The 22,000-nt window shown below is 38.7% G+C and overlaps 1 protein-coding gene across 1 annotated transcript in view; it reads right to left on the bottom strand.

The window, feature by feature from the left end:
- Nucleotides 1–18,629, bottom strand: part of LOC150083320 (focadhesin-like) — a 181,298-nt gene extending 162,669 nt beyond the window's left edge. Inside the window, exons 1-2 of the mRNA XM_090378475.1 lie at nucleotides 18,457–18,629; nucleotides 4,483–4,560 (exon numbers count right to left, since the gene is read on the bottom strand). Of these exons, the coding sequence (XP_090234601.1) occupies nucleotides 4,483–4,560; nucleotides 18,457–18,510 (132 nt within the window). The 5' untranslated portion in view covers nucleotides 18,511–18,629. The remainder of the gene's footprint in view (nucleotides 1–4,482; nucleotides 4,561–18,456) is intronic.
- Nucleotides 18,630–22,000: the final 3,371 nt, after the last annotated feature.

Genomic DNA, 22,000 nt, shown 5'->3' on the forward strand with positions numbered 1-22,000 from the left:
TACAACTGTCTTTCCTCAGTTTGAATCTATGCCTCCTCAGGTTTGTAATCTGAGCAAGAGGAAGAATCCCATCAGCATTGAGCCTGCTCAATCCATTCAAGGCCTTATACACCTCAATCAGATCGCCTCGCAGGTGCCTAGTCTCCAGAAGCTGCAATTTGCAGAACATAAGCCTTTCTTCATAAGAGCACCCCTTTGTTCCCTTCACCAGTCTTGTTGCTCTTCTCTGTACTCGTTCAAGCAACTCTACATCCTTCCTAAATTGAGGCTTCAAGACCTGTACACAGTACTCAAGGTGTGGCCTGACCATTGCCTTATACAAGGGGATAATCGCTTCCTTATCCCTGCTCGCAAAATTCCTGTATATCATTGACAAGACCCCATGACCTACCCTGGGAGCCTGTCTGAAAAAACTTCAGAATTATCCCTGCATAAATCTAAGGAAACCATAAAAAGGTGTTTGTTTTTCATAAAAGCATTGGAAATTGTAGACTCAGCCTTGTTTCTGAGATCTAAGGAAGATCTCTTTTGGCAAAAAACATGCCGACTATTACTCATGAGATGTTGCATTTTAATGATCTGAACGAGTCAACTGTGAATCATTTTTTCAAGGATTTTACTGAGGCAACTGGAGAGGAAGATTGGTCTGTAACTATAAGGACTATGGGATCTTTTTGTAGGTTTCAAAAGGGTCAGAACTGTGAAAGGGAAGCCGAAATTATATCACAGGGGAATATTGCTGCTGCCACTCCGATGGCTGAATTTGATTTGGTGCCATTGTTACATATTCACAAGAAATCAAAATATTTCTGAATATGACTTGCATGGAGTTGTTTCACACTGAGTGTCAAAAGGAGATTCTTTCCCCATTGATTTAGGTAGTAGTGGAATAAAAATAGAAGGAAATAGAAAATAGAAAAGAGATGTTTTTCTAAAAGATTTGCATATAAAACTCCAACAGTAGTTGTAAATCAAGATGCTGTAACACGACATAATATATTCCAACTGGCACAGCAGCAATATTACAAGTTGTTCTAATGGCTTGTAGAAGTTCAGAATTTTGAAGAAGCTGGTAATATATGAAAAGAACAGAGAGGTTCAAAAGTTGATGGATCATTGTTCAGTGGTGGTCTTAATTTTATGGAATTCCTGGGAGCAATTTGATGAAGCTGAGACTCGGGAGAAAGTTTTGTCCAAGGCATTTGCTATATCCAGAGGAGAGGAGAGTTCTTGCCCATTCAAAGAAAGAATTGGGGAAAGGATGATTGGAAACTTGCAGGAAAGCTGCGTGATTTTCTTCCATATTAATCGGGAGTCAGTGTTTCTATTGACAGTCATGCAAACCAGGTCCCGGAATCCTTCTTGGCTTGTTTTCGAATGAGGCATGCGTTTGCCCTTAGCTTCTTATAGCTAATAAGATTAACTATGGTTGGGAATCAGCAAAATAAATTCAATGCTTTTTCTTTTTTCTGTGAATCTTTATCCCACCAACAGTTAAAACGCCACTGGGCTTGTGGATTCAATAATGGAATTGAGTATTTAGCCAAAATGCAGTGATATAATCAGTAGCTTTATCTATGGGCTGAAGTTGTATAATTTTCTTTTCTTATCTAGGGCCGAATGAAATTTGACCCTACTGGCTTGACAGAATTTCCATTTTCTTCAGGGTTGGGCTAATGGCAGTTGCACAGTTAGAAAATTACAAAAAATTAGAAAATGGTCACTGCCTGTGGGATCAACCATAATGGACCATCCCAAGATTTGAAACAGCATTGGAAAGCAAACTGAGAGATAAAGTGCAGAAGTTTGTCCAGTTGACAACTGTATATGAATATGAGCACCAGTATTAAGAATGGCAAGGTTTTACTTATCCAGAAAGGTTTTAATCAGTTCGACTATGCCTATCTAATTTAGGAGATCCCATAAGGGATGGTGACCACTGAAATCCCCCAACAGAGAGAACAGGGAAGGTAAGTGTACTAGAAGCTCTTCAAGATGTTTGAAAGAGATTGTTGTTATTGTTATTTGATTTTTAGGAGCATTAGCAACTAAGGCCATATTGCTCCAAGGATATGCTGTGGTCATTCCCTGACCTTTCCGCATTCTCCATATTTGGCGGTGACGGGATCGAACCCCTGTCTAATAAAAGAGCACGTGCTATGCACTGCTGCTCCTTCCCACCTGGCTACGGAGGCGCCGTTTGAAAGAGAATATATCATTTGGTGGGAGATAGACTGAAGCTAGTGTTAAAGCAATCTGTGTAATCAAACATACAGCAACTGCTTCAATTTCAGTTTTGAAGAACAATCTGCTTGGTAGGGATCTGCAAGTTGACCAAGATGGCCACAGCACCACAGGTAGCATTCAGCGTATTATGATCTTGTTGATAGACAGAATAGTTCTTTATGGAAGCAGAAATTTGAGTAATTGGATAGGTTTCCTGAAAACAGAAACCAACTAGAGAGTAGCAATCAATTAAGTCTCGAATGTCGTCAGTACTGCTATGAAATCCTCTGCAATTCCACCATATTATATACAGTGTAAGTCATTACTTGAGTTCAGTATAAACCGCTTTTTTTAAAGTCACTGGCTTAGGGTGTTCAGGCTTTGATTTGTCTTTTTTTGAGAAGGAAGGCCGACTAGTGTCCATATCTGCTTCCACATATACTTCTAGAATTGGATCTTCCTGGTTGGATAATCTGAATCTAGAAATTGGAATGATCAGTATCCACAGATGCATCTTGAACTAGAACTTGATCAATGTGATGTAGTAATCACTAGGGGTGGGGAAGGAGATGTCACTGGCACTGTAAGAGGATTATTTCTTGCCTGGTCTAAGTGCTCAGGGACATTAAACTGTTGCCAAGGGAGGTCAGCCCGAGCCCAGTCAGAGATTGATACACTCAAAGAGGACTGTGACATCAGTTTGGATGGCCGCTTTTTTTTTTTTTTTTTTTTTAACAATATTAGTGTATGTATGTTGATGTGTACTTGGGAGCAATTAGTTTCCTTGCTTCTTGATAGCTCATCTTGTTTTCAACCTTATATTACTTTTTCTTTCTATTTTCCATCTGTCACATCTGATAGTACACAGGATAGTTGCCTTTGAAGTTGGAGCAGGTCATTTCTGTCACCAATCACTGAACGTGATCAGACAACCCACAGTTGGGGCCAATTGGGTTTCCTCTACATGTTGTCTGAGAGTGGCCATACTTTTGGCACTTATAACATCAAGGGATTGGATATGTAGAGATGAATGCAATGAAATAACCTGCTTTTACTGATGTCAATAGGTTTGGGGTATTAAAGGTAAGAATAATATTCCCGGCAGGCGTAAGTTTGTCTTTTTTAATCATAATTCTTTTGACTGCAATAACATTTTGTTTGTGAAGCTCTTGAGTTATTTCTTCTTCCGTGACATACAAGAGATCACAGGTAGATTATACAGCCTTATATGCATTAAGAGTTGCATGGGGAGATATTGTCACTGGAATTCCATCAAAATTAGTAAGTCGTAGGAGTTTCTCTGAATACCTGTGGTTTACAGTTTCTACCAGACGGTCTCCTGATTGTAGTCTCTTAACTGTCTTAGGAGATCCTGCAATACTTTCCAGGTGTTTCTAGACAAGGGAGATAGCTTACTTAGAGGCTGGTCTGCAAGTGAATAGAATAAGAGAAATGAGAATACTGCAAGTGATCACAGTTTCTGTCTGTGACGAGTTTCAGACTCTAAAGATGGAAACACATTGTGTTTCATATTAATTACTTTTGGCTCTTGGCAAATCAACTTTTCTGACAAGACTTCTGGCTCCACCACAAGGAGACAGGAGCAATGTTGCTAGAGTAACCAAGTGGTACGGTTAGTTAGTTAGTTAAAGGGGAAAAAAAAAAAAGAAAGATGGTCTTCCTTTATAGGACTGGCTTATAGTTCATAAAGAAAAATCAACTTATTTTTAAAAAAAAACTTCAAAAACCAAATAGGAACTGTAACTTTGAAACAGAAGGTTTTATAAGTAGCACAAAGATTCACTTGGCTATAAGAATGCTTGGCACCTGGGAATGCATTCACAAGAATGTACCACAAACATGGTTCCTGAAACTCATGATCTTGATTACAATGCAGAAACTATAAACAGAGAAAGAACATATAAATGAAATGAACAAAAAAAAAAAAAAAAAAATGGGAAAACAAATTAAAGAAAAATATAATTACAAATAAAGTGAATTATGCTATTTAAATACTAATAACTCTAATACTTATTATAGACAAAAACATTTGTATATTATACTTTTCAAATAGGATATACGGGATCAAAATTCCTGAAATTATCATTAACTGGACTCCTTGGTACAAAACAATTTTATTTCATTTATTTAATAAAAATAACAAAAATATAAAATCACAGAATAATATATATATATATACTTAAATTAATATATTCCGTGACTAAAACAACTGCTAAAATTTATTAACAGTAATACCTCAGGTGCAGTGGAGGAAGACAGGGACTGACGACGTGGTTTCTTTTTAATAATAGTTGAGAGAAGCTTTGAGACTGTCTGTAATTTACAGAAGAAATATCACAAATAAGTTAAAAATATCAAAATAACAGAATCATTTAAGCCAAACAAAAAAATGTAAATTTATATCATGCTGCATGCACATGCGCACACACACACACACACACACACAATAAACCACATGGTGCAAGGAAACCATAGACTTTTGCTGAACCAGCCAAAAATAAATTGATTAAAAAAGTAATAAAGTAAAAAATATCAACTATCTATATGTTTCCCACCTCATTCTAGGTACTTTTTCTTTTTGTCAGCAAGTTACTGATTACTGGAACAAACTGCCTCTACAGGCAATTTGATCCAATGATGAGGCTAGGTCACTTTAAAGGTAATTAGTTATCAAGTTCTGCAGCTCCACATATTTGAAGTCCTTCCTCACATAGATGTTCTTTTATACAGATCTTGTCAGGTGTTTTCTTTGTCTTTGGATCCTTTCAAGAAGCTGACTTTTAAAATTTGATAACTTTTTTTTTTAAGATGCAATCACCATATTTGGACAATATTCTAAGTGCAGTCTTACAATTTTCTTGTACTGTGGGATTATGACCTAACTATCTAGACAAGAAAATGTTCAAGAAATCATACTTAGGACATAATGCATCCCTCCTCACCACCTGTCTACTCTGCATTGGAGAATTTCATGTCAGCCTATACTGTAACCCCTAAATCCCTTTTTACCTCAGGTGCAGTGGCTACTTTCTTTTTTAAATTCAACTTCATCAAGTGTGTAAGTTATTCTGGGGTTATTATTTCCCAAGTGCAGAGCATTACATTTTGCAGCATTAAAGCATAGCTGCCACTTCTCTGGAACATATTTGCAGTTTGCCCTCGTACAGATGTTCTTTTACATAGACCTTGCCAGGTATGTTGCCTGTCTTTGAGCCCTTTTGAGAAGCTGACTTTTAAAGGTTTATTGTCCAAGGTAAAAAAAGTATATTGTTCAAGGTTTAGGCCTAAATGGATGTCTGATGAACTAATCAGACATGTAGAAGAAAGGAAAAATGCATGGGATACATATAAATTAACAGGTGACATGGAAGCCTATGATAGATATAAGCTAGTCTGTAACCAAGTCACAAAGGAGGAATCTTTTACGAGAAATCTTTCGCAAAGGACGCAAAGAAAAACAGAGAAGAGTACTTTGTAAACTCTAGAAGGAAGGGGATGAATCAGTTGGTCCACTTGATATCGATGGTTCAACTGCTGATAATCCTGCTCAAGTAGCTAACCAACTAAATGAGTATTTTGCATCCACATTCACATGAGGAGTTATTCAGGGAGAATGCCAGAGGTGAATTAAATTCTGGCAGTGAGCTAGATGATTTTGTAATAACTGAGAGCAAAGTGGAGGATAAATTGTTGAATATAAACATAAGAAAGGCACCTGGGGTGGATAGAATCTATCCAGTTATATTAAAGGAGGCAGCAAAGGAAGTAAGCAAACCCTTAGCCATAATTATGAGAGCTTCCTTGGACTCAGGGTAGGTACCCATGGACTGGAGATGTACAAATGTGACGCCAATTCACAATGGAGGATCAAAGGGCGACACAAATAATTACAGACCTGTTAGTTTAACTTCTGTTCCAGTGAAATTAATGGAGGCACTGGTTAAAAAAGCACTGCAGGATAATCTAGAAATCTAGCAATTTGAGTGGATACTATGATGTGGTCACAAAGGAACTGGATGCAAAGAATAATTTTCATATCATATATTTGGATCTTAGAAAGACTTTTGATACCGTTGCACATGGAAGACTGCTGCACAAATTGGAGCAGTGTGGCATTGGAGCCAAATTTCTGCTAGTGATAAAGGGATGGTTGAGTGGGAGAAGACAGAGTGGTAATCAATGGACACTACTCTTCGTGGACTAAAGTTATTAGTGGATTCCCCCAGAATTCAGTGTTGGGTCCAATGTTGTTGGTGCCTCTGTAGCCAGGTGGGTAGGAGCAGCAGTGCGTAGCACACGCTTCTTGATTACACTGGGGTTCGAGCCCATGACCACCAAATACGGAGGATGCGAAAAGGTCAGGGAATGACCACCGCACATTCCTGGAGCAACATGGTCTTAGTTGCTAATGCTCCTAAAAACCAAATAACAACAACAACCAATGTTGTTTTCTGTATTTATTAATGATATTGATGATAGTATATCAGGCTTAATGTCCAAGTTTGCAGACGATACGAAGGTCGGCAGGGTTGTTAATAACACTAATGACAGTACACTGCTGCAATAGGATCTAGAAAAGTTGAGAGGATGGGCTGAGAGGTGGCAACTAAAGTTGAATATTGACAAATGTAAAGTAATGCATATGGAAAGCAGCAACCTCAGAGTAACATATCAACTGTGTGGTACTATACTGACAGTGGTAGAGAATGAAAAGGACCTGGGGGTTACTGTGCAGGCAGATATGAAGTTTTCTGAGCAGTGCAGACTGTCTGCAAGAGTAGCTCATGGTGTCTTGTCAATGATATACAGGAATTTTTCTAGCAGGGATAAGGAGGTGATTATCCCCTTGTATAAGGCAAAGGTCAGGCCACACCTTGAGTACTATATACAGGTCTGGAGGCCTCATTTTAAGAAGCATGTAGAGCTTTTGGAACGAGTACAGAGAAGGGCAACAAGATTAGTGAATGGAACAATGGGTTGCTCTCACAAAGAAAGGCTTAAGTTATGCAAATTACAGTGTCTGGAGACTAGGCACCTGCGAGGTGATCTGATTGAGGTGTATAAAGCCTTGAATGGTTTGAGCATGCTCAATGCTGATGAGATTCTTCCTTTCTCAGAATAATCATCTGAGAGGAGAAATTCAAATTAAGGAAAGACAGTTGTAGAATAGATGTGCCAAAGTTTGCCTTTAGCCAGTGGGTGGTTGATTGCTGGAACAAACTTCCATCTGTTGTTGTAGAAGTTGATAGCTCAAACAGATTCAAGGCAGAACTAGGCAAACATTGGGAGCGAGTGGATGGGTGAAATAAGATTTTTTTTTTTTTTTTTTTTTTTTTTGGCTGATGCTATAAAGCTTGCTTTCTTGTATCATGTGCCTTTACTAATGCTAAATTCAATGACTTTTTTAGGTGCAGTCACCATATCTTCACAATATTCCAAGTGCAATCTTACAATTGCCTTGTACAATGGGATGACTTCCATACCTACACAAGCATACCTATACAAAGCCTAAGCCGTCTCAAAGATGCACTGATAACTAACCAATCTAGACATCATCATCATCTGAGATCAATTCATTACCCTGAACTTGTCTAATCCTCCCCCTTAACAAATACGTTGAAAGACAGAGCTGACCTAACAAATGGCAAGCCTATGCTCTTATCAAATATGAGTGAAATGGGAAGGGTTTTTTTTTTTTTTTTTTTGGCTAATGCTTTATAAGCTTGCTTTCTTGCATCATGTGCCTCTTTTTAAAATACGGGCTTTTTTTGAGGTTTGCTTGAATTTTAATTTTCGTTACGTGAACTTAAGACGATATACGTGGTACTACCTTCTAATTCATTAACATGCCTAAAACAGCAGCAATGTAGAACTACAAGAAGAACCTAACTGACAGCAAAAAATGGTGCTCACTCACCTTGCAAGAACAGCTAATTAAATTCTGAATCTGGGTGAGGGCATTCCCATCACTAGTCACTGGACTGGTATTTGTTTTGTTATTTCTGGTGCAAGGGCTACTTAGGCCATATTGCACCTATCGACAAGATAGCGGTCACACAGCGACTGTAAGAATGGTTAGAAACAAACAGATGTATTCATTTTAGGAAGCAGAAAATTTCAGCGAGATTTCAGTATTACCTATGATATACACAAGAGTCAAAGGTTCTTCAAGATTTTGGAGAAAATTGAATGAGACTTTTCAAGCATAAGTATATGACATACATCCAACAAGAATCTGCTTCATTCTGAACAGAGAATTGCAGTGGAGAATTGGTTCCTGTGAGAAGGAAAAGATGGGCGAGCTGACTGTGACCGATTCATGCTGTGGCTAATATGACTTCTTCCTTTCTATTTGCACAGAAACCCATAACTGCGGTTCAAGTATATTTTGACGGAGTTTATTATGCATTTGAGCTTGCCATAGAAGTGTCCATTGTTCCCTACATTATTCCTCATATATAGCATTTGTAGTCAAGATATGGAACATAATAATGGAACAATTCTGTGTTGATTGGATATTTAGCAGCATAGTCTGCACATTCATTTTCTCATATCCCAGCATGGCCTGGGATCCAGCAGAAGATGAACACTCGCTGGAGTTCCTGGATATGCATCAGTTTTGATTTTATTTATTTCATTAAAGGATGTGTATGCGAGGAGGTATTCTGTAAAGCCATAAGCACACCCTGTGAATCTGTATATATCATGCTTTTTTTTGGATGGACAGATGGAGAATATTTTCTAGTGCAAGACTCATGGCTCATAATTCGGCTGTATAGCTTCTACAATCAGTGAGAAGTGATACATAAATGGTTTTATGTCAGAGTATATGATAAATGTGTTAGAGTTTGACACATGATATATATTTTTGTAAAATGCAGTTAATTTTGTGTGTGGGCAATATGGAGTTGTTGTATGTTGACATTTGCAAGGAAGTAACTGTCACAGGATGATTTAATAGAGAACCATGGAGGATCTGGATTGTCTGAATTTTAGAAAACTTTGTCAAGATGTAAATTCCAAGTTTGTGATAATGCATACAATCTGATACCAGTAGGCTGAGTTGCTCTTTGTTTATTTCTATAGTACGTTGTGAACTGTAGATCATTAAGTATCAGTCAAATGGGGCAGACATGTAGACTGAATTTTAGTTGCATAGTTAAGTAACATCTTTCTCCTGAGACTTAGAAGTTCTTGGTCTTTTACTACCATGAAGTTCGTGGTCTTCTACTACCAAGGTAGTTTTAATGCATTATTTGATTATATCTCATATATTGAATACCTTCACGAGTTGCACTACCTCGAATAAGTAAAGCTCCACCTATGGAGATGACTAATGTTACTTATTCTCGGCGGATACCACCATCCAGACAACACTGTTTCTAAGCTTATTGGCTTCTCATCAGTAAGTGGACAGGTACCCTGTTGTTGTTATAGTGACAACCCAGTTATAAACTATAACTCCACTATATGAGAGACGCCTGATGGTGTGCGTGGTTTAATCTAAAAGATTTTTCTTGGCAATATGCCTAAGAGTATGAATTAATATGTGAGCATTACCTGCGCATAAATAAAACTCCTTCATAGTCTTAGACATTTAGCCAAGAAATATCTTTTAGATTAAACCATGCCACCATCAGGCATCTCTCAAATTGTGGAGGTATATTTCATAACTGCATTGTCACTACTGGAACAACAGGGTACCTACCCACCCACTGATGAGAAGCCAATAAGCTTTAAAACAGTGCCATCTGGGTGGTGGTATCCACCAAAATAAATAACATTAGTTCTGTCCATAGATGAAGGTGTGCATAGTTTAATCTAAAAGATATTTCTTGGCTATATACCTAAGAGTATTAATGAATGTGTGTGCATTTACCCATGCATAAATAAACTCCTTCATACTCTTAAGCATATAGATTTGAGGTAGTGCAATACCGTGGAAACTCATTGTGAAGGCATTCACAATATGAGATATAATCAAATGATGCAATAAAACTACCTTGGTAGTAGAAATGATGTGTGCATTAGCCACGCATAAATAAATTCCTTCATGTGGTCAATATGTTTCCAACACTGTTTATACCAAATACTATTTCAAATATTAGCCTCATGAACAAAGCTAATTAATATATATTATATACATAAAGGGGAAATTTATTAGTTTCCTGCTTATTTCACAGGCATTCACATTTATGATTCTGGGGTCACAGTGACCCGACATTACACTGTAGAGTTAAGATAAAAGGCATAAAGGCCAAGGAAATTATAATGATACATATTATTTATTGTTGTTTTTTATAGATTGTACTACATAAGCATTTCTCAAGTGGAACACTTTGTGAACACTGATACTACTGACAAAATGATTTTCAAAAATACAATAACTTTTATGATATTTTAGAAGAATGGCATAATATTCTTGCACTTTATTCATATGGGTTGTTTTCACTTGCATACAGGTATTAAAATGTGAACATTTTTATATCGTAAAATATTCTCATAAATAGCCACACATTACTTTTGCCAGTCACTATATGTGTAGAGTAATAAGGCCGTGTTGAAAGTGTTTTGTCCGATTCTATTCTTAGGAAAGCAGTAATCGAATTTCCATCTCACTCCCATAGTTCGGTCAATCCACTACATGAAGCCGACATTCGATAGGATCAGCTAAGTAGTGCTGCGCTTGCATTACTCAGATATACAATGGCAAAATCTGTGGGGGCTAGTGAGTAAATCGGAATGAGGAAGGTATTCTTGAGAGAAATTCGAACTGATTACTGCGAATTGACTCTTGTTGAAAAATGATGGACAGAGGTAAATAGACTTTGAGTGAAGAGAATACCTTGGTATAACCCGGAAGTATCATCGTATATCAATTAATAATTTACTCCTTTCTCACGGTAGATTTCTCAAATTAAACGTGTCTAATTACTAGGACAGGTGATCCTAGATTTGCTTTTCCCCACAGGAATAAGCTCCTAACCAATCAAGAAAGGGGCCATCCAAAGGGGAAAGGGGTGTATATATTGGGACTATGGGAAAACCGAGGGTCTTTTGGTGGGATGAAGATGGAAACAGAGTTAAAAACGTCCATGATGAGATATAGCGAAGAAGAAGTCGTACCTGGCAAGTCGGTAGGAAAGTATTTGGGTAAGTTCGTCCTTTAGTTTAGTGACCGGTTATCTGGAATTACTGAACGACCACAGCTACTATTATATTCCCCGCCTAATATCACATACTAGCCTCTCTCCTCCCAGCTAAATTCACATATGTATTTTCTATATTAAGGCCAGAATGTGTCATCTATTATACCAACTACTGGATACTGCGTTTCCAGTAACGGTAAACATAACTATATGTCAATCTTACACATTCACCTATAAATTCGAATAGCTGGATGCTCTTCTACTTATTGTATATTAACAACGATTGTGTACCGAAACTACATGAAGAATGTCGACAGAATGGCAGAAAGGTGCCATGTTACTACTATCCATTAACTAGAAAATGTAAAGCTATCCTGAGTAAAGCTAACACTTACAACATAATATAATTCTAATTCCCTGTTTTACTTATTAATTCTTTTACTGTAAATAAATACACAAGTCCATGTATGTATAATAAACTATACCTTGTTTGTTGATCTATCTTTCTTCAGGACTATTCCGAAATACACACCTTTTGATAGCGTATATATATATTTAAATAGACTATCATTAAAGGCGGGCTCAAAGGCCAATACACAAAGGGCCTTAGAGTTAATCATCACAACGCAATTCTCGTTGCTGCATTCTTGCCCAACGTCCATCTGGGTGAGTTTTAGAGCACAGAATCTTGTCCTAATTTAACGCTAGACGCTCATATAAAATCCTAGTCTTTCTGGTTTCTCATTTTAGTGCTGGAAACCTGCCTGGGAGTCTTGATATCCGTATTAAACGCTGCCCAGCAGGCGCCCTACATTATTACAGAAAAGACTTCGGAACACAGGACTGTCTAGAATCAGCATGGGCCAACCCTGATAGACTGAAACTGGAGTCAACACAACTCCATCGGTGCCATTCCATATGTTCGAACAAGGGGTTAATGACCCACCTGCTTGCAGTCTTATATTCAATAGTATACTATTACAAAGGATTGCTTGTATAAATAAGCATAAAAACATAAATATACATATATGCATATACAGTTACAGAGAATTCTGTAACTGTATATGCATTCTCTGTTACAGAAGTTACAGAGAATAGTGACAAATTATACAAGCTACCTCAGGGGCTCACATATGGTGAGTATGGGCTTGGCACACTCAGGGTCCTGAGCTGGATACCATCATAATTCTTTTTCTTGGTGATTCCCTTTTTTCTCTCTCTCTCTTGGGGTAATTCAGAAATTTTTTTTGGTTGGTGCAGCATAAGCCTCAGGCTTTCTTGCACCATATAGCTAATAATAAGAAGAAGAAGAAAAGCAAGCTTATATAGCATAAAAACATTACACACTTCACCCATCCATACCTTCCAAGAATTTATCTATTTCTTCCTTGAATTTATTCAAGCCATCTGCTTCCACAACAACTGATTGAAGCAAGTTCCAATAAGATGGAAACAAGTTTCATTTTGCACCCATGGGCTGAAGGCAAACTTCAGTACAACTATTCAGCAACTATCTTTCAACTTAAATTTATGCCCACTCCCATGTGTAGACTCGGTAAAAAGAAGATGGCCATTCACATTTAGCCTACTCAAGGCCTTAAAACACCTCAATCAGATCATCTCACAACAGGTGCCTAGTCTCCAGATGCTGTAATTTACAGAACTAAAGCCTTTCTAGATAAGAGTGACCTTTTGTTCCCTTCACCAATCTGGATGCTCTTCACTGTATCCCTTCAGGCAGATCTACATCTTCATAAAGTGAGGCCTCCAGATCAGTATACAATACTCAAGATGCGGTCTAGCCATGGCCTTGTACTAAGGGATAATTGCCTCCTTACTCCTGCTAGCAAAGAATGCGCAATTGCCCCCAAGGTCTTTTTCATTTTCCACTAATCTGAGTGTAGTCACACAGTCAATAAGTTACTCTGGGATTACTGCTACCCATATGAAATACTTGCATTTGTCAATGTTAAATTTCAACTACAATTTCTCAGTCCACTAACATAATTTTCCTAGATCTTGTTGCAGTAGTTAACCCTCATTACAGTCATTACAAAACCCTGCCAATCTTTCTATTACCTGCAAAGTCTGACATTAAGCCTGATATACCTTCATCAATATCATTAATAAATAATGAAAACAATAATGGGCCCAGCACTGAACCCTGGAGTACTCAATTGATAACATTAGTCCACAAAGAGTAGTGCCCACTAATAACCACTCTGTCTTCTTCCACTTAGCCATCCCTTCATCCATACCAGTAACTTGCCCTTAATGTCACATTGTTCCAGTTTATATAAGTCCTTTATGGAAACAGTATCAAAAGCCTTCCTAAAATCCAAGCATATGATATCAAAATTATTTTTTGCATCCAGTTCCTTGGTTACTGCATCTTAGTAACCTATCAGATTAGTCAGACAAGACTGCCCTTAACAAATCCATGATTGCATTCCTGTCCAGATGGTCCTACATTATTTCTTTAACCAGTGACTCCATTATTTTCCCTGATACAGACATTAAGCTAACAGGTCTATAATTACTCATGTCACCTTTTGATCCCCCTTTATGATACATTTGCACATCTCCAGTCCATATTGACCTCCCCTGAATCCAAGGATGCTCTCATAATTATGGCTTAAGGCTTGCTTACTTCCTTTGCTCCCTATCTTAATATGATTGGATCGATCCCATCCACCCCAACGTGCTTTTTTATGTTCAGGTTCAACAATTGCTTTCCCACTTCCTTTCAGTTATCAAAGCCAATTGGATCCCCAATAGAGATTGATAAATGTCTGTCATGCCCTCCTCTAAAGACTTCAGCACGTGTGAATTCAGGCAAAATACTTATCCAATTTATCAGTGACCTGAGCAGAGTCATCAACACTTAATCCATTGACATCATGTGGCCCAACGTGATTAGCATTAGCAGGGCATATGATGCAAGAAAGAAATCTTACAGAGCATCAGCCAAAAAAACACCCTTCCCATTACAACCATCCATTCACTCCAAATGTTTGTCTAGTTCTGCCTTGAACTTATTTAAGTTGCTGACCTCCACTATGACAGATGGAAGTTTGTCCCAACTATCAACCACCCACTGGCTAAAGGCAAATTTCCGCACATCTATTCTACAATTGCCTTTCCTCAATTTGAATTTATGTCCCCTCAGGTGAGTAATCTGAGCAAGAGGAAGAATCCCATTAGCATTGAGCTTGCTTAATCCATTCAAGGACTTATACACTTCAATTAGATCACCTCACAGGTGCCTAGTCTCCACAAGCTGCAATTTGCAGAACTTAAGCCTTTCTTGGTAACACCAACCTTTTAGCATTAGCATTAGCAGAGGCATATGATGCAAGAAAGCAAGCTTATGCAGCATCAGCCAAAAAAAAAAAAACCCTTCCACCCCTCCGTTCGTTCGAAATACATGTCCAGCTGAGCCTTAAATTTATTTAGGCTATCAACTTCCACAACAAGGGATGGAAGTCTGTTCCGCCAACCAACTACCCGCTGGCTAAAGGCAAATTTCCGAAACATCTATCCTACATCCGTGCTTCCTCAATTTGAATTTATGCCCTCTCAGGTGATTATTCTGAGCAAGAGGCAGTATCCCATCAGCAGTGAGCATGCTCAAACCATTCAAGGCTTTATACACCTCTATCAGATAACCTCGCCAGTGCCTAGTCTCCAGACACTGTAATTTGCAAAACTTAAGCCTTTCTTCGTAGGAGCAACCCTTCGTTCCATTCACTAACCTTGCTGCCCTTCTCTGTACTCGTTCCAGCAGCTCTACATCATTCCTAAAATGAGGCCTCCAGACTTGTATACAGTACTTAAGGTGTGGCCTAACCATTGCGTTATACAAGGAGACTATTACCCCCTTATTCCTGCTAGCAAAATTCCTGTATATCATTGATAAGACACCATGAGCTACTCTTGCAATCTGACTGCACAATTACCCCCAGGCCTTTTTAATTCTCTACCACCCTGAGTGTAGTATCACCCAGTTGATACAGTACTCTGGGGTTACTGCTACCCATATGCAGTACTTTACATTTTAAACTTCAGTTGCCACCTCTCAGCCCATCTGCTCAACTTTTCCAGAACCTGTTGCAGTAGCATACTATCACTACTGTCATTAACAACTCTGCCAACTATTGTATCGTCTGGAAACTTAGACATTAACACTGATACACCTTCAACAATATCATTGATAAATACCAAAAACAACAATGGGCCTAACACCGAAACCTGGGGGACTTCACTAATAACATTAGTCTATGAAGAGCAGTGTCAATTGATAACCACTCTCTCTTCTCCCACTCAACCATCCTTTTATCCATTGTAGTAACTTTCCCTCAATGCCATGCTGCTCCAATTTGTACAGTAGTCTTCCATGTGGCACAGTATCAAAAGTCCAAGTATATGATAAAACAAAATTATTCTTTACATCCAATTCTTTTATCACCCCATCATAGTATCCAATCAGATTTGTCAGACAAGACATTCCCTTAACAAACCCATGCTGTGTCTGAACTACTACTGCAGTCTTGTCTAGATGATCCTGCATCGCTTCCTTAACCAGTGACTCCATTATTTTTCCTGGAACAGAAGTCAAACTAACAGGTCTGTAATTACTCGTGTCACCCTTCGATGCCCCTTTGCAAGTTGGGGACACATTTGCACATGTCCAGCAGTATAGGGACTTCCCCAGATTCCAAGGAAGCTTTCATAATTATGGCTAAGGGCATGCTTATTTCCTTTTCTGCCTCCTTTAATATAACTGGATAGATCCCATCCACCCCAAGTGCCTTCCTTATGTTTAACTTCAACAATTTCTCCTCCACTTAGCTCTCAGTTATTACAAAATAATGCAGCTCCCTTTTAGAGTTTGACAAACTTCTGGCATTCCCCTCCTTGAATAACTCCTCATGTGTGAACGTAGATGTGAAATACTCATTCAGTTTATCAGCTACCTGAGCATGATCATCAATAGTCAAACCACCTATGTTAAGTGGACCAATCTGATTCATCCCTTTCCTTCTAGAGTTTACATAAGTAAAGAACTCTTTGCTGTTTTTCTTTACATCCTTTGGCAAAGATTTCTCTTAAAATCTGCCTTCATAGTTAATTCCCTGAAGGCCTCCCATTTAGAATTCACCGTTGGTAACATCGTCAATTGATCCTATTGTATAGAATTTAAAAACTTTCTGAGCCCACTGTAGTCACCTTTACGAAAGCAAAAACCCTTCTCCTTGACCCTAATGGTAGTTACATCTTTAAGTAAATCCCACATCAGTACACTGTGATCACTGCCACCTAGTGGTTTTTTTATCTGCAGATTCTTACCGCATGAAGAATCACTGCTGATAATCAGATCAAGGGTATTACTTCCTCTGGTTGCCTCTCGGACATGTTGCTGAAGAAAACAGTCATCCAATAAATCCACAAAAGTCTTGGTAGTGTGCGAGTAACCAACAACAAGTTCGAGTCAATATCTGGGAAGTTAAAATCCCCCACTATAACAGAATCTGATTTACTGGCCCACTATTTCTCTGCACAACTGCTCCTTATACTCATCAGATTTATTACACACCTACTCACACACACTACTCTCATTTTCCCTTTCCCAGTGCTTATGTCACACCACACTGACTCAACATTGCATTGTCCACCAATGTCAACTGGATGCACTTCCTTAGATTTTGTTTCTTAACTAACAGCATAACCCCTCCTCCCTTCCTGTTCTGTCTATCCTTTCTGTACACATTGTACTCCCCAAATTCCAATTCTGCACTGCTTATATCCACATGGCACTAAGTCTCTGATATTCCAACAATATCACCTTTTGATGTCTTGATTCAATCCCTTCCTTCTACTATTAATGTAAGCAAAGAAGTCTTTGCTGTTTTTCTTTGCAAGAGACTTCTCATAATCTGACTTAGCTTGCCTAACTTCCATTGTGACTTGATTACAGACTAATTTATATCTACCACAAACTTCTGAATCACCAAATAACTTATATGCATCGCATGCACTTTTCTTCTCTGCTACTTGTCTCAATAGTGCATCTGATATCTGTTTAGGTCTAAGCCTTGAAAGGTAGTTCACTGATATGAAACCCTAGTAGTTTCTATTAGTATTTCCTACTTAGAATTTGCTATTGGTAATATCATCGGTCGGTTCCACTGCACAGAATTTAAAAACTATCTGAGACCACTGTAGTCACCCTTATGAAATCAAAAGCCTTTCCCTCTACTAAAAAAAAAAAAAAAAAATGTACACCGAAGTTGCACTGATTAAACAACCAATGAAACGTTGCAAGCGATGCAGCAAGCATGAAAGCAGCATGAAATATGTACACATTTTCTTAAGCACATAATATAAGGTCTCACATCTGGTGAGTATGGGCTTGGCACACCCAGAATGACGATAACCATCTGAGCTGGATATCATCATTCTTCTCTTTCTTGGTGATTCCCTTCTCTCTCTCTCACAGGGTAACTTGGGAATTTTTTTTGGCTGGTGCAGCATAAGCCTCAGGCTTCCTTGCACCATGTGGCTAAGTAGTAATAGTAACATGATGTTTAAATGCGATCTCTATTAAAAAATATATTTAATTAACAGACATCAGATCTGCAATGGCTCAATATGTTCTACGTTATATATCAATTAGTTAAGAAAATGAACAAAATTATTTTAGTTTCTTAATGTTTCAGAGGATTCTTAAATTTTTTTATGTTTTAATATTTGTTAAAAGAATGGATTCATTATTTATTTGGTTTTATGGAATTAAATCGTTTTTAAAATAAGGACTTATTGTATTCTCTCACTCAAAGATTAGGGTTGGTGATTCGATGTATTTTGCGGTCGGGCCCCAATTCCGTGGTGCATTGGACCATTGATTTTGTCTACGAGGGTGTGGAATACACGTAAACTATTTGTATAGTTGATTTAACAACGGAGAATATCAGCACAGAAGTGTTCTAAAAGACATGATAGAGGTAATTCTGCTTTTTCTTAACTAATTAAAAAATATTATACTGTACTATAAACTTACTCGGCACTGCACCGTAGGATTATTAAATTCTAATTTTCTTACGATATCATCCATGTTAAGTTTAATTTTGTAAAAATTTAAATCATGAATGTCAAAAAATTAAAGAGAAATAAGACACAGCATCGTTAAGAACACAGGGTGAGGAATCTAGAAACCAAATAACATGCACTCCCATTGCACTCCATCTCTAGCAGGCACGTTGCACTGTTGTCAATAGTGTCTAATCAAAAATGCGCCCTCTTACATCGTATACTTTGAGTGAATTATTACATGTCCTTTAAAATAACCAATAATAGTGTAAATAAATAACTCAGTAACTAAACTTAACTTTTCGCATTAGTTACTAAACATAATGACGCTAATTACAGGATTCTGAAAAACCTTAAACTTTACAAATAAATTTATATTATGCTATTTTCTAAATTGTGTTACTTTATTGCAAAATTTCGCATATCAAATTTTATTATTACAGTTCTTTGTCCATATAAAAATAAAGTGGGGCGAATTGGTTTCTTTAAGAAACCAATATTTTTATAAAAATATTGGTTTTTTTAAGAAAATTCTTATTTTATTATATTTTATAACGGTGTTATTTGATATAAATATTCTGTGTTAAAATTCAAAATACAGTAATAGAGAGTATCATATGTGATTCCACTTGTACTCAAAATACACTGAATGATCGCAGAATTATAACCACCCCTATGAACACGGAATGCTCCCCGTTGACCATGTGAGGTACGAGAGTGCGCAGTTAGTCGACCTACGTAGAATAGATAAGGTGCCAGTGGATGAGTAGGTAGTAAAATTCTGAGCGTCATGGGTAAAAGGAAGGATTTATCGGACTTTGATAAATGACAGATTGTGGGTGCATGACGAACTGGTGCCTCGATTTTCCAAACGGCTGAACTGGTGGGGTGTTCGGCAGCCGCCGTTGTTAAAGTGTACCAGGACTGGCGTCAAAATGGTCAAACAACAACCCGACGGCAAAACTGCAAAGGTCAGCGAAAGGTTGATGTTAGAGGTGAGCGCCGGGTCCGACGACTCGTACAGGCAAACTGGCACAGCACTGTTGAAGAGTTGACTACCCAATACAACATGGGCCAACCCGGAATAATATATGTGTTTAACCATGCGTCGCACGCTCGCATGAATGGGAGATACCAGCAGACGACCCCTACGGCATCCTCTCCTAACCAAGGTCCATCGACGTAAAAGACTCCTCTGGTGCAAAGACCCTCCACACAGTGGATGGTCGTGTACAGATTTGGCGTCAACAACATGAAGCTCTTCATCCAACATGCTTGGCATCAAAAGTGCAGGCCGGTGGAGGCGGTTGTATGGTGTGGGGCATGTTTCATTGGCAGGAACTTGGACCCCTGATGCATGCGGAACAACGTATCAGTGGTCTCCGCTATCGTCAACAGCTTTCTGACTGTATACACCCCGCTATGCTTCACTTTTTCCAGAATGGCGAAAGTGTCTTCCAAGCTGCCAATGTGCTGAGTCATCGGGCACTTGATGGGCAGGAATTATTTGAAGAACACAGTTCTGAGTTCCAGCATATCGATTGGCCTCCGAACTCCTCGATATCAATCCAATAGCAGCACTTGTAGGGCGCTATAGAAAGGCATATCAAGCATTTGGATACACCAATCACCTGCATACCTACATTGCTGACCGCAGTACACACAGCTTGGTTGGCCATAACTCCAGAAAGCTTCCGATATCTTGTTGAATCAATGCCACGTCGGATAGCTATTGTACTGAGGGTAAAAGGAGGACCTACAAAATATTAGGTAGGTGGTCATAATTCAGTGATCACTCAGTGTGTGGTAACAATATTCTAGTATACATCTGGTGATTGGTTAGTTGGTTATTTGATGAAGGATTTTAGTGCATGAGCAACTTTGTCCATATTCAGCCTCATATAATATTAACCCCAAGGGCTTAGATCAGGTGAGTATTGCCTTGGCACACCCAGGGTTTTGAGCTGGATATCATCATTCTCTTTCTTGGTGATTCTTCTCTCTCTCTCTCTCTCTCTCTCTCTCTCTCTCTCTCTCTCTCTCTCTCTCTCTCTCTCTCTTCTCTCTCTCTCTCTCTCACAGGATAACTCAGAATTTTTTTGGAAAGAGGCTTCCTTTCGCCATATGGATAATAAGTTTGCTTCCAATACATGGCTCACGAGTGGGATGCTCTTGTCCGAGACTGACAGATTCATGCTCAGCATCCAAGACCAGGTAATCAGCACCAGAAACTATACAAAATACATCGCCAAGAAGCCCGGAGTGTCCGATGAGACATGTCGACGATGCTACCTGGCCTCAGAAACGATCCAACACATCACCGCTGGATGTAAGGAGATCACCTAGACTGAATACACTCATAGACACGACCATGTAGCCAGGATAATACATCAGAGGCTAGCAAGGAAATACCAACAGATCGAAGAAAGTGTACCGTACTACAAGTATGAACCCCAGGCAGTACTAGAGATACCAATCCACAAGCAATACTGGGACCACACCAATACAAACAGATAAGACTGGGTTAGACAAACATTTGGAGTGACCAGGTGATATGGGAAGGGTTTTTTTTTTTTTTTTTTGCTGATCCTGTGAAAGCATCCTTTATTATTATTATTATTATTATTATTATTATTATTATTATTATTATTATTATTATTATTATTATTGTTGTTGTTGTTGTGGTGGTTGTTGTTGCTCTTATCTTATTTCTCCCTGATTGGGGGATTCCATTCCGTGATGGGTACTGCAACCAAGTACACAGGGTGATTGTAATGTGTAGTGTCGGTCGAGGAAATCTCTGACTGTCCTCCAGGTGTTCAGGATTGCGACTTTCTGGAGTTCCTTGTAGGTGTTCTCTGGGAGAATTATTGCGGCTAGGCTTCTATGTAGAGTCTTTGGTACCATACCGGTGGTTGGCACGATGATTGATACTTCTTGCATATACCACATCTCCTTCATCTCATGTCTCAGGTTCGTGTACTTCCTAATTTTTTCCTCGTGGATTTTCTAGACATTGCTATTGTTCCACACCGCTATGTCAATCAGGTAGGTAGCTTTTTCCATCTTGTCCACAAGGCTTATGTCCGGTCTGTTGTGCGGGATGGTCTTATCCGTTATTATGATTATGGCGCGGTCCCATCGCGTACGCGTCGCGGGGAGCGCTAGAAGTCCAAAATGTTGGGCAAAATTAATTTAGATTGGTGATATTAGATTGTGTGGGGCGTGTTCATATCTGATAGCAACGTGAACACGCCCCACACAATCTAAAATCACCAATCTAAATTAATTTTGCCCAACATTTTGGACTTCTAGCGCTCCCCGCGACGCGTACGCGATTTTTTTTTTTTTAAGGTCCTAGCCACTGAAATCTTAGGAAGGTGGCAGGACCTGCCAGAGTGAACTATATACTAGTGAGTACCTGGTCTGCCTCCACGGGGCTAAAGTGGGACAACGTCGGGCCTCAGTAGGGCTCTGGCGGCTAAATGACCAGATGAACAACGGTACAAGGCATC

Source organism: Mastigoproctus giganteus, chromosome 7 (genome assembly GCF_048544385.1).
Source record: "Mastigoproctus giganteus isolate SK-2022 chromosome 7, ASM4854438v1, whole genome shotgun sequence".
NCBI classification, from domain to species: Eukaryota; Metazoa; Arthropoda; class Arachnida; order Uropygi; family Thelyphonidae; genus Mastigoproctus; species Mastigoproctus giganteus.